General features: G+C 37.2%; 1 protein-coding gene across 1 annotated transcript in view; it reads right to left on the bottom strand.

The window, feature by feature from the left end:
- Positions 1 to 12,190, bottom strand: part of cpvl (carboxypeptidase vitellogenic like) — a 141,185-nt gene that overhangs the window by 97,661 nt on the left and 31,334 nt on the right. Inside the window, exons 4-5 of the mRNA XM_051935769.1 lie at positions 11,027 to 11,145; positions 3,284 to 3,398 (exon numbers count right to left, since the gene is read on the bottom strand). Of these exons, the coding sequence (XP_051791729.1) occupies positions 3,284 to 3,398; positions 11,027 to 11,145 (234 nt within the window). The remainder of the gene's footprint in view (positions 1 to 3,283; positions 3,399 to 11,026; positions 11,146 to 12,190) is intronic.

Raw genomic sequence — 12,190 nt, 5'->3', positions numbered from 1 at the left:
ATAAGATGCTACAGATGTTCTATCAGACGGTTGTGTACTGGGGAGGCAGCATAAAGAAGAGGGACGCCTCATGCCAGGACAAACTGGTGAGGAAGGCAGGCTGTATTGTAGGCATGCAGCTGGACAGTTGGACATCTGTGGCAGAGCAACGGGTGCTGAGCAGGCTCCTGTCAATCATGGAGAATCCACTGCATCCACTAAACAGTGTCATCTCCAGACAGAGGAGCAGCTTCAGCGACAGACTGCTGTCACTGTCCTGCTCCACCGACAGACTGAGGAGATCGTTCCTACCCCACACTATGCGACTCTTCAATACCACCCGGGGGGGTAAATGTTAACATTATTCAAAGTTATTGTCTGTCTGTATACCTGCATTGTTATCACTCTTTAATTTAATATTTTCTTTATTAGTATGCTGCTGCTGGAGTATGCGAATTTCCCCTTGGGATTAATAAAGTATCTATCTATCTATCTATCTATCTATCTATCTATCTATCTATCTATCTATCTATCTATCTATCTATCTATCTATCTATCTATCTATCTATCTATCTATCTAATACACTACTAGATTAACGAGCAAAAAAGTAAGCTGATTTGTTTAGACTCAGTCCAACTTGCAGTTTTATTAATTTGGGCACAATGTAAAAGACCAATGCCCTTTTTTTGACCAACATACAAATCAGAGAAGTATTTTTCAATGCTAATTCGATTAAACAGATTTGAGATTGGTATGGTATGGTTTCCGTTGGTTCATCCAACCTTTGGGAAACTTGTTCCATTCAGAACTGACATATCTCCTATACTCTTAACTAATGCTTCCTTAACAAAGTAGTATTGTTCCAGGGCTTTCAATATGTCTTCAGATTTTTACCAAAATCTTTTCCATGTTGATTTATTTGTGAATAAAAGAGAGAGACAATTAAGAATTAGAAAAATGGGAAAACATAAGCATGGTAATTTATGAATAATGCAAAGTATTGTTGTATTGTTTAAAAACTCAATAAAAATGACAATGTGTTAATGTGGCTTGGGATACATTTTAAATGGCTCAGATAATACTGGTCATCTTATCAGGGAACATTTGTCCTAAAATTATATATTACTCAGCCTTTTAGATGAGAGCTTACTGGTTTTATCGCCATTACCAATGTCCTTTCAACATGCAAAACTGTCCAGTGTAATGGCAGATGTTGCAATTCAGCACATCCAAGTTTCATAAACCACTGTATTCTTAATGTATTCACAGTGTGTTTGTGTGCATATCTGATACTCACAATGAGAACAAAATGCCATTATAGCATCCTCTTGAGCAGCAAAGAGATCAGTTTTTGGCATTGCATACTCCCGGAAGGGTAGAGACAGATTATTCATTTCCAGATACATTCATGTGTTAATGTACATCTGCTTAACTCTTTTGCCGTTTTGTTCTGTTCTCCTGGCAGGTTTAATGCTTGAGGATGTACCTTTTATACAAAGTGCAAGGTTCATATGCTGAAAGCAAGCAGGCAAAGGGATATGGAAATAATAACCCTTGATAATTTAAGTATCTCACAGTATGTAGTTATAAATTAAAAGCTACATCGGCTTTTCTTTGAGAACTGGGCCACTTATGGGAATACACAGTCATCTACAAGCAAGGCCAAGTAGTTACTCAGTGTCTTTCCAGAACCATGTCCCCAGCTCTATCACCCCTTCCGCTCTTGATTTCCTTCTTACCAGTAATGAAAATGGTCAGTTCTGCTACTTTAAAATCACTTTACTTGTACCAAGTGATATATGACTATTAATGAGTGCCTTTTGGAAGTACTGAAGAAAACTACAATTTTTGTATCTATGAGAATTCCAGCTTTTGTTAAAACATTAAAAAGATTTCCAAGTGGCACATACGTACTCTTACATTCTGCCCAAGTAGCACTGAGACAGTTATGTGCTCAATGAGTGAAAAGAACAAATTTGTACTTAGTACAGTTTAGACTTGAAGGTTTTGCTAAGAGCCTGGTATTTCTAATGCCCTTTCCTTGATGATTGCAGCTCCCTATTACACAATCCAATAATTCACACAAGTGACTAATGTTCTATAAAGGAATTAACTAGCTTGCTGTCAGATTCACTTTTTGGAATGTTGACTGCATTGTTGTGATTTATACAGTTCCTTTAGTAACCAGTAATCTGTGTAGAGGATGACAAATTGTAACTGCACTCCCTGAACTGTAAATGGTAGGTACTAGCAACCGACCTTGCTTACCAATATGTTCGAAAGCAGAAGAATAAACTAAAATGGCTTTTTAAAACAGAAATTAAAAGGTACAAACTAAGTACACGGTGAAAAATTAAATGAAAGCTTAAAAACTCCAGTGTTCTAGAATGCAACATTACCCGCCTAGTACATAACTCTATATTAGAGTTTTACATGAATTGCAAAAGATAATGCTTTATATCAAAAGAATTGTATCTAATAACAGGTTTGTGATTATTCACATGTCTAGGGGACTAAGCTAAGGAAATCACATAAGAAGATTACTGAAAAACGACAGGGAATTCATGTGTTTGTCAGCTTCCTCCACCAGGCAATGACCTCCAGTTAACACCACTTATATTTTTATGGTCTAACAATCCCCCTTTGCTATACTTTAAAATTACATTTATGGGAAAAAAAGAACTGTCCTTATTACCCATTGGAGAAAGCTTGCTCAGTTTAGCTTATTGTGCCTTTGGGAACACCTACCACAGTGATCAGTGGACATTAAACTTGGCCATTCCCATTTGTACTTTTTCTATTTCTGTGTTTAACATTACAGTGAGTACAAATCTTATGTTTACATGGAGATTTAAGGGTGTAAAAATGCCTCACTTGAGTTATATTGTGCTTTTAAATTGATTATACTGTAGAATCAAATCTTTATACCAACAATGAATATTCTGACAAATCCAACAATATTCAGGCCAAAAACATACTTCAGTCTGAAAAACAAAGCGATTCATACTTTAATAACTAAATGAAATATGCCAAAAAAAGATCAGATAAAAACAGTAAAAGTGCCTTGATCAAAATGATCAAAGATCTGTGGAGGTAGTACCACAGCAATGAAACATACTGGTTTGTGGGTCAAAATGCAAAATAACAAGATCATTAATCCACGTAAAGGCAACAGATTCAGCAAATGTGCACTTGTTATTTACTCTATGAGCTCATCATGAACCACATTTTTGGCCACATGCTATACATTGCTAGAAAGACATCATAAAGCATAATATTAAAAAAAATCCTATCTGTGCTCACCTGTGAGGTTTGGATATACAAGGTAAGGTCCATTTTCCACAAAAAGCCCAAACATTGATGTTCCTCCAGGACCACCTTGCAGCCATAGCAAAACTGGTGCAATTTCTGGAGTGATCTTAACAGAATTATAGGTGAAAATTGATTAGATACTCCTTTTGTTTTAAAGAGACACAATTATTTAAGACCGTTATTCTAAGACTCCAATGAACACATTGACTGAAGGAATTAGACCACTAATAACATACATTTCTGTTTCAAAAATAAAGTATATGATGCTAATTTTTTTAAAATATTTTTGTTTTGAGATAACAAATCATATTCTATTTCCTCTGCAAAGACGCATCATTATATCCATCCATCCATCCATTTTCCAACCCGCTGAATCCAAACACAGGGTCACGGGGGTCTGCTGGAGCCAATCCCAGCCAACACAGGGCACAAGGCAGGAACCAATCCCGGGCAGGGTGCCAACCCACCGCAGGACACACACAAACACACCCACACACCAAGTACACACTAGGGCCAATTTAGAATCACCAATCTACCTAACCTGCATGTCTTTGGACTGTGGGAGGAAACCGGAGTACCCGGAGGAAACCCATGCAGACACGGGGAGAACATGCAAACTCCACGCAGGGAGGACCCGGGAAGCGAACCCAGGTCCCCAGGTCTCCCAACTGCGAGGCAGCAGCGCTACCCACTGCGCCACTGTGCCGCCCGCATCATTATATTTTTAGTAAAATTATAGTTTTGCAAACATTCATAGCTGAGCTAATTGTGGCATTAAAGAAACAATCATACCCTTCAAATTTCAGAAAAACTATTACAATATGTTTCATTTGAATCATTGCTGATACATATATGGCAAAAATTTTGAAAGTTAATATAAAGCTCTTGAATTATCTAGTTATATTTCCTTTGGTTTTAAGCTTTTGATGTAGAGTGGAGAACTCTTTAGTAAAATAAACAGAGTCTAGTACAAAGTTAAACAAATCATCCAAGGGTTCAAATATACAAAAAGGCAATTAAATATTTAAAAGAAGAAACAGCCCATTATGAGGATGGGATCCTTGTATTAAATCTTTGTTAATACCTTATAATAACAGGCGCGAGTTAAATTTCAGTATTTAGTATAAAAGTGGGTATTTAAAAACATTTAAAAATAAATGATGTGCTACCGCAACTGAGAAATACAAAAAAGAGTTAAAATTACATACTCACTCCACACATAAGCAAATTAATCACTCAGTGAATAAATGCACAATACATAAAATATGATAAATTGCCCATCCAAGGCTACAGGGCCTTCGCCCAAGGTGAATGTTAGGTGTTAGGTAGTCATTGTAGTCATGGAGTCATGGGAAAATGTCTAAGAAACAGTAATATACTCATACAGTTGATATTATCAACTGAAGGTAAAGTGTACAGCTTACAGTTATCAATTCAGAATATGAGAACATATCAGCACGAACATGTTGCAAACTGGATGTCAGAACAGCCAGTTTCAAGGTACAGCCTTTATGCAACTGATATAGACAGTGGCCTAGAGCAGGGGTAGGCAACGTCGGTCCTGGAGTGCCACAGTATGTGCAGGTTTTTGTTCCAACCCAGTTCCTTAACGAGAACTCAATTATTGCTGATGAAGCACATATTGCTTAAGTGACATTTTAATGCTTCATTTTAGTGGTCTCGCTTGTTAAGGTTCTCCAACCTTAATTGCTTATTTCAATCTTAAACTGCTGCATTCAGTGTTTTAATTGCTCCTTATTAGCAATAAGATGTAAAAGACAAAGCAGCCAGCAGTTCTCCAGCTAGCTTTTTTCCAATTACATCTGTGTGTGTTCATCATGCACAGTTTGATTTAATAAAACACTTAATAGAAAAATGTGACAGACTGAAAATGATCTGTTTTAGGCTTCATATCATTTGGATGATATCCTTGGAAAGGAAAAAAATCTACGATATAAGAGCCTTACATTGCACAGACTAACAAGCCATAAAATTAAATAAGGTCTGAGATTGGCAATGATTGGTTTCTAATTAAGCAATTGGGTTGAATGAAAACCTGTAGCCACTGCGGCTCACCAGGACCGACATTGCCTACCCCTGTTTTACATCTTATTGCTAATAAGGAGCAATTAAAACACTGAATGCAGCAGTTTAAGATTGAAATAAGCAATTAAGGTTGGAGAACCTTAAGAAGCGAGACCACTAAAATGAAGCATTAAAATGTCACTTAAGCAATATGTGCTTCATCAGCAATAATTGAGTTCTCGTTAAGGAACTGGGTTGGAACAAAAACCTGTACATACTGTGGCACTCCAGGACCGACGTTGCCTACCCCTGGCCTAGAGCACATTCAGACTAAATTTAGAGGAATACAAATTGGCCAAACTGGGCATTACCATGTCCAATTCTTCACACTTTGCCTTTCAGCTACATTGGTTACATATTAAAAGAAGAGATTATTTCACACTTAGACATTAAAACTAGCAACCATTTAACAGGCTTGATAAAATAAAAAAATAATAAATAAATATTTACTGCCCCATTTAAGAAAGTTAGATACTGCATACAATCACACTTATATTACTTAACATTGCCCCCTTGTGGAAAGTTATGTACACATCTGTCTCTGAAGCACTGGGATCCACACAGGAATGAACAAAGCACCAGTCCATCACAGGCCACACCCCCATAAAATTAGCACTCACTCCAGAAAGGGCATATTTACATTTTCAAGTAAAACTAATATGTGTGTCTCTGAGATATGAGAGTGACATTTTAACCAACTAACATAAATGGACAGTTTATTAAAAATGTAATTAAACTGATTTTTATTAAACATTCTTCCTAATTAGAATCTCACAGCACTGTAAAAAAAATGTACAGATACAATAAAGGTAAATAAAATGGAAAATGGCATTTAATAAAAACACAAAAACAATTCAACAGATACACAAATATATGGATAGACAAAAATTCATCTTATATAGGGCTGCCACAAATGATTGTTTTGTGAATGATTATTCTATGAACTATTTTACCGATTAATCCGTTATTCTAACGACAGATTTTGTCCAAACAATTCAAACAGACGTATGAATGTATGCTGTACTTGAATATTTAGTGAATAATTTGATATGTACAATTTGAAAACGTCAGTATATGAAAAATAAAACTATAGTAACTCATACAAGAAGACAAACAAGACCATACTGTTATTTGTAAATTAAGTGAAAAAAGCCTAAAAGCAAAAAATATTTTAGATTAATTGTGGACTTATTAACATACAGTACATTATATTGGTATCAACAATCCAACTTGAAACAAGACCAAATAGTTACACTTGTGGGTTCTTTTGGACCTCAGTGTTACAATGGATCCACTCTGACTCATTTCACATGTATTTTTAAAAACTCCATCTTAAATTGAGATTATGACATTATGAATATACAGTTAGGTCCATAAATATTTGGACAGAGACAACTTTTTTCTAATTTTGGTTATGTACATTACCACAATGAATTTTAAATGAAAACAACTCAGATGCAGTTGAAGTGCAGACTTTCAGCTTTAATTCATTGGGGTGAACAAAACGATTGCATAAAAATATGAGGCAACTAAAGCATTTTTTTAACACAATCCCTTCATTTCAGGGGCTCAAAAGTAACTGGACAAATTAAATAACTGGAAATAAAATGTTCATTTCTAATACTTGGTTGAAAACCCTTTGCTGGCAATGACAGCCTGAAGTCTTGAACTCATGGACATCACCAGATGCTGGGTTTCCTCCTTTTTAATGCTCTGCCAGGCCTTTACTGCAGCGGCTTTCAGTTGCTGTTTGTTTGTAGGCCTTTCTGTCTGAAGTTTAGTCTTCAACAAGTGAAATGCATGCTCAATTGGGTTAAGATCAGGTGACTGACTTGGCCATTCAAGAATTTTCCACTTCTTTGCTTTAATAAACTCCTGGGTTGCTTTGGCTGTATGTTTTGGGTCATTGTCCATCTGTATCATGAAACGCCGCCCAATCAATTTGACTGCATTTAGCTGGATTTGAGTAGACAGTATGTCTCTGAACACCTCAGAATTCATTCGGCTGTTTCTGTCCTGCGTCACATCATCAATAAACACTAGTGTCCCAGTGCCACTGGCAGCCGTGCACGCCCAAGCTATCACGCTGCCTCCACCGTGTTTTACAGATGATGTGGTATGCTTTGGATAATGAGCTGTTCCAAGCCTTCTCCTTACTTTTTTCTTGCCATCATTCTGGTAGAGGTTGATCTTGGTTTCATCTGTCCAAAGAATGTTTTTCCAGAACTGTGCTGGCTTTTTTAGATGTTCTTTAGCAAAGTCCAATCTAGCCTTTCTATTCTTGAGGCTTATGAGTGGCTTGCACCTTGCAGTGCACCCTCTGTATTTACTTTCATGCAGTCTTCTCTTTATGGTAGACTTGGATATCGATACGCCTACCCCCTGGAGAGTGTTGTTCACTTGGTTGGCTGTTGTGAAGGGGTTTCTCTTCACCATGGAAATGATTCTGTGATCATCCACCACTGTTGTCTTCCGTGGACGTCCAGGTCTTTTTGCGTTGCTGAGTTCACCAGTGCTTGCTTTCTTTCTCAGGATGTACCAAACTGTAGATTTTGCCACTTGTAATATTGTAGCAATTTCTCGGATGGGTTTTTTCTGTTTTCACAGCTTAAGGATGGCTTCTTTCACCTGCATGGAGAGCTCCTTTGACCGCATGTTGTCTGTTCACAGCAAAATCTTCCATATGCAAGCACCACACCTCAAATCAACTCCAGGCCTTTTATCTGCTTAATTGATAATGACATAACGACAGACTTGCCCACACCTGCCCATGAAATAGCCTTTGAGTCAATTGTCCAATTACTTTTGAGCCCCTGAAATGAAGGGATTGTGTTCAAAAAATGCTTTAGTTGCCTCACATTTTTATGCAATTGTTTTGTTCACCCCACTGAATTAAAGCTGAAAGTCTGCACTTCAACTCTATCTGAGTTGTTTCATTTAAAATTCATTGTGGTAATGTACAGAACCAAAATTAGAAAAAAGTTGTCTCTGTCCAAATATTTATGGACCTAACTGTAGGTGCTAGGCATATTTGGCATAAAGTGCCTTAATAATGTTTGTAAAGTAAAAATGATAGTAACTGAAATCATATTGCAGGAAATTGGCATATTGCAGGAATTTGGCATCTTGGAGATTGAGGTAAAAAATAATACTCTATACTTTTGCAACCACAGAGCATTAAATAGTTATAAGGTAATTTTTTCAGTAACAGTTCATTTTTGCACATTGGTACAGCTTTGTGCTTTGTTTGAAAAGGGCATAAGTGCACAAAGAACATTTTTCATTAATTTCCATGGCTTCTTTTTGCTATCATCACATTTAAACATTTATTTTCAAACATCCATCCATCCATTATCCAACCCGCTATATCCTAACTACAGGGTCACGGGGATCTGCTGGAGCCAATCCCAGCCAACTCAGGGCGCAAGGCAGGAAACAAACCCCGGGCAGGGCGCCAGCCCACCACAGGACACTCACACACACACCCACACACCAAGCACACACTAGGGACAATTTAGAATCGCCAATGCGCCTAACCTGCATGTCTTTGGACTGTGGGAGGAAACTGGAGTACCCGGAGGAAACCCATGCAGACTTGGGGAGAACATGCAAACTCCACGCAGGGAGGACCTGGGAGGCGAACCCAGGTCTCCCAACTGCGAGGCAGCAACGCTACCCACTGTGCCACCGTGCTGCCCTTTTTTAAACAATTATTTGTTATATATAAAAACAGTGAAGTACACAGCTGAAAATGTGTGTAAATCAAATTGTTCCTTTTAAATTCTTGATGTGAACCACTTTGAGCATGTGAAAGGCATTATACAAATAAAATGTATTACTATTAAGTTTGTCAGCAATTTTCCAGTTTTTCAAAAGCAACCTACTAAATATCATAATAAGCAGGTTACCACATACAGTAAGAGAACATAAATAATCCATCAAAAATCCTGTGTAACAAGCAAATTAATTCACTCAGAACATCTTCTGCTTCAGACACAGGGTGCAAACAGAAGAAATGGGAGAAAAACTTTAAACTGCAGAACACTTCATAAGCAGTGTGTACATTTACGCCTTTGGCTGATGCCTTTATCCAGGTGACTTACAACATTTATGATACAAATGGTTACACTTCTTTTGATTTTCCAATTGGAATACAGGAAAATCAAGCAACTTGCTCATAGTGACACAGTGTCCACAGCAGAAGTTGAACCAACAACCTCAGGGTTTGAAGTCCAAAGCCTTAACCACTATTTCACTGCCTGCCATTCACTTCCAGGGTGCTCCTTGCTGGTGATGTGAAGGCAGGGGGATGGTATTCAGACTGTCAGCAGTGATTTAAGAAAGAATGTGAAAACAGCCGAAAACCATTTTATTTAAGATGATTTTTTTTTTTTTGTTTGCCTTTTTAACGTTAAATCCAGGATGTTACTGAACTGTATGGTCAGCGCATTTGTAATCTAAACTGCAGTAGACCCTGTGTCTCTTCAAAAAAAAGCCACCTTCCCAGCAGCAGCAGCTCCCCTGTAAATGGATAGCTGTGTCACAAACTTTCTTTCAGTTTGGATCAACTGGGCTGGATCAGCTGGATTAAAAAAAAAAAAAAACTATCTGACCTATGTGCATATAACATGTTATTGCAGCTCAGTAAACAACTGCTAATAAGTAGTTTCTTACAGATTCATAAGGTAACAGTTAAAGTGTTAGAATTTGCCGGCCCTGGCATATATTGTAAATATTTGGCAAACAGTGAAAATGCAACTCTGCCAAAAAAAAGCCAGCAAGTGCATTTAACCGACTAGTCTATCGTGTTTAGATAGCCTATGTTCATGATTATTTGATTATACTAAATAATCATATTCCATCCATCCATTATCCAACCCGCTATATCCTAACTACAGGGGCACGAGGGTCTGCTGGAGCCAATCCCAGCCAACACAGGGTGCAAGGCAGGAAACAAAGCCCAGGCAGGGCGCCAACCCACCACAGGGCACACACACCCACACACTAGGGACAATTTAGAATCGCCAGTGCACCTAACCTGCATGTCTTTGGACTGTGGGAGGAAACCAGAGCAGCCGGAGGAAACCCATGCAGACACGGGGAGAACATGCAAACTCCACGCAGGGAGGACCCGGGAGCGCGAACCCAGGTCTCCTTACTGTGAGGCAGCAGCGCTACCACTGTGCCACTGTGCTGCCCACATATATAACATCTGGTTGGAAATCAAGTAGTAGAGTGCTTTAAACTTACAGCAAATATGTTATGATCACTGCAATTTAAAGACATTACTATCCATCCAACTATATTATGTACTTGCTTAATGCATTTTTATAGGACTGCAGTGAGCTGGAGTCTGTTCTGGCAGCATAAGGGTGCAAGCTCTGGATAGGCTACTGGTCTATAGCAGTGCAAGCTCGCTAACACACACTCAAATCCTTCAAGTCAGCCTTACCAATTAATCAAGCATGTATATCTTGAGGATATGAATACAGTACATGAAGTACTATTCTTGGAAAAAATCATTTTTAATGGCTCACTTTCAGTCGAAACACAAAATACTAAATTTGGCCAAAAATATAGGAATATCTGAGACTATCAAATAAAATTAAAATCTTGATCCAAAAAAGTTGAGTTTCTTATGTATCTTACCTGTGCAGGAAAGAACCAGAAGAAAAGATTGCTGTTGTAAGTCTTATTAAGTGTGAGGTATCCGGCATAACTTTTCACATTGACTCCAGGGAGTGGTCCTACTAGGCTGAGTTCCCTTGCTTCAGAATGATAAAAGAGAGACACAGAGGAGAGTTTAAAATTCTACTCACAATACACTGCATCATGAATCCCTGTCTTATTCAAATAAATTAGATCTTAATACTTCTGTAAGCATAAGGAAGACACCTGCAAAGTAAATCAACTTACTTATTTCCCTTTCCAATGAATGTAAAGCAATTTCCTATAAGTAAGAGTTATGTTTTTTTTAAAAACAGCTTTTGATAGAATTTGTGCTTTCATTCATTGCCAATTAATGCAGCTGCTCTGTTAATACAAATTGTTGTATTTTAAACTGTAGACACTGTACATAACATAAAATAGTTTTGTTGTTGCAAGACCCTAAATATAAAATGTAATGTAGACTGTATTTCTTGAAAACTTAAACAGCTGTATTTTATAAGTGTCCTTTAGCACTAGAATATTTTATGCAACATCCGAATAAATAGTCATTAGAAATAATACAACTCATCAAATCAGCAAATTATCATCATGAGGTACCACTGATTCTTTCATTCTGTTTTTCATTGTTCTTTGGTGGAAAGCGAAGATGTCTATAATACCTGAATCTTCTAGTGTGTTTCAGAGTGCAATAATTAAACTGATCAACCAAATTTTAAAGCCATCTACAGAATGCAATGGCAGGCTGGTAATCATTTGGAAATGCAATTTAGCTCCTTAATGGCAAACCATTTCCAACAAAAATAATCTGAGACATGTCCATTCAAGATAAAAATCTAATACTGTTTGCTTTTGTCTGCCTTGAAATATGATGAAACTACAGTATAAGGTTCCAAAATGATGTGGTGAAAGACAATACCCCTCAGATGAACATTAAATGTTTAAATTACACTACAGGGTTGAATTTTATTTCTGAGGAGGCAGACTTTATTTGTCAAAAAACAAGGTTTAAAGTAACACTTTCAATTTATAAATGTATACATATAAATGTAAAGAATTTATTGTGGATGTACTAATATCAGTATCTAGCTGAAATATATTTATTTGCATAAATAGGCTTAATTAATAAACATTTAAAAAGATCAC

The sequence above is a fragment of the Erpetoichthys calabaricus genome, chromosome 13 (assembly GCF_900747795.2).
Source record: "Erpetoichthys calabaricus chromosome 13, fErpCal1.3, whole genome shotgun sequence".
Taxonomy (NCBI): Eukaryota; Metazoa; Chordata; class Cladistia; order Polypteriformes; family Polypteridae; genus Erpetoichthys; species Erpetoichthys calabaricus.
The sequence above is the reverse complement of the archived record's forward strand: the minus strand, read 5'-3'. Positions and strand labels throughout refer to the sequence as shown.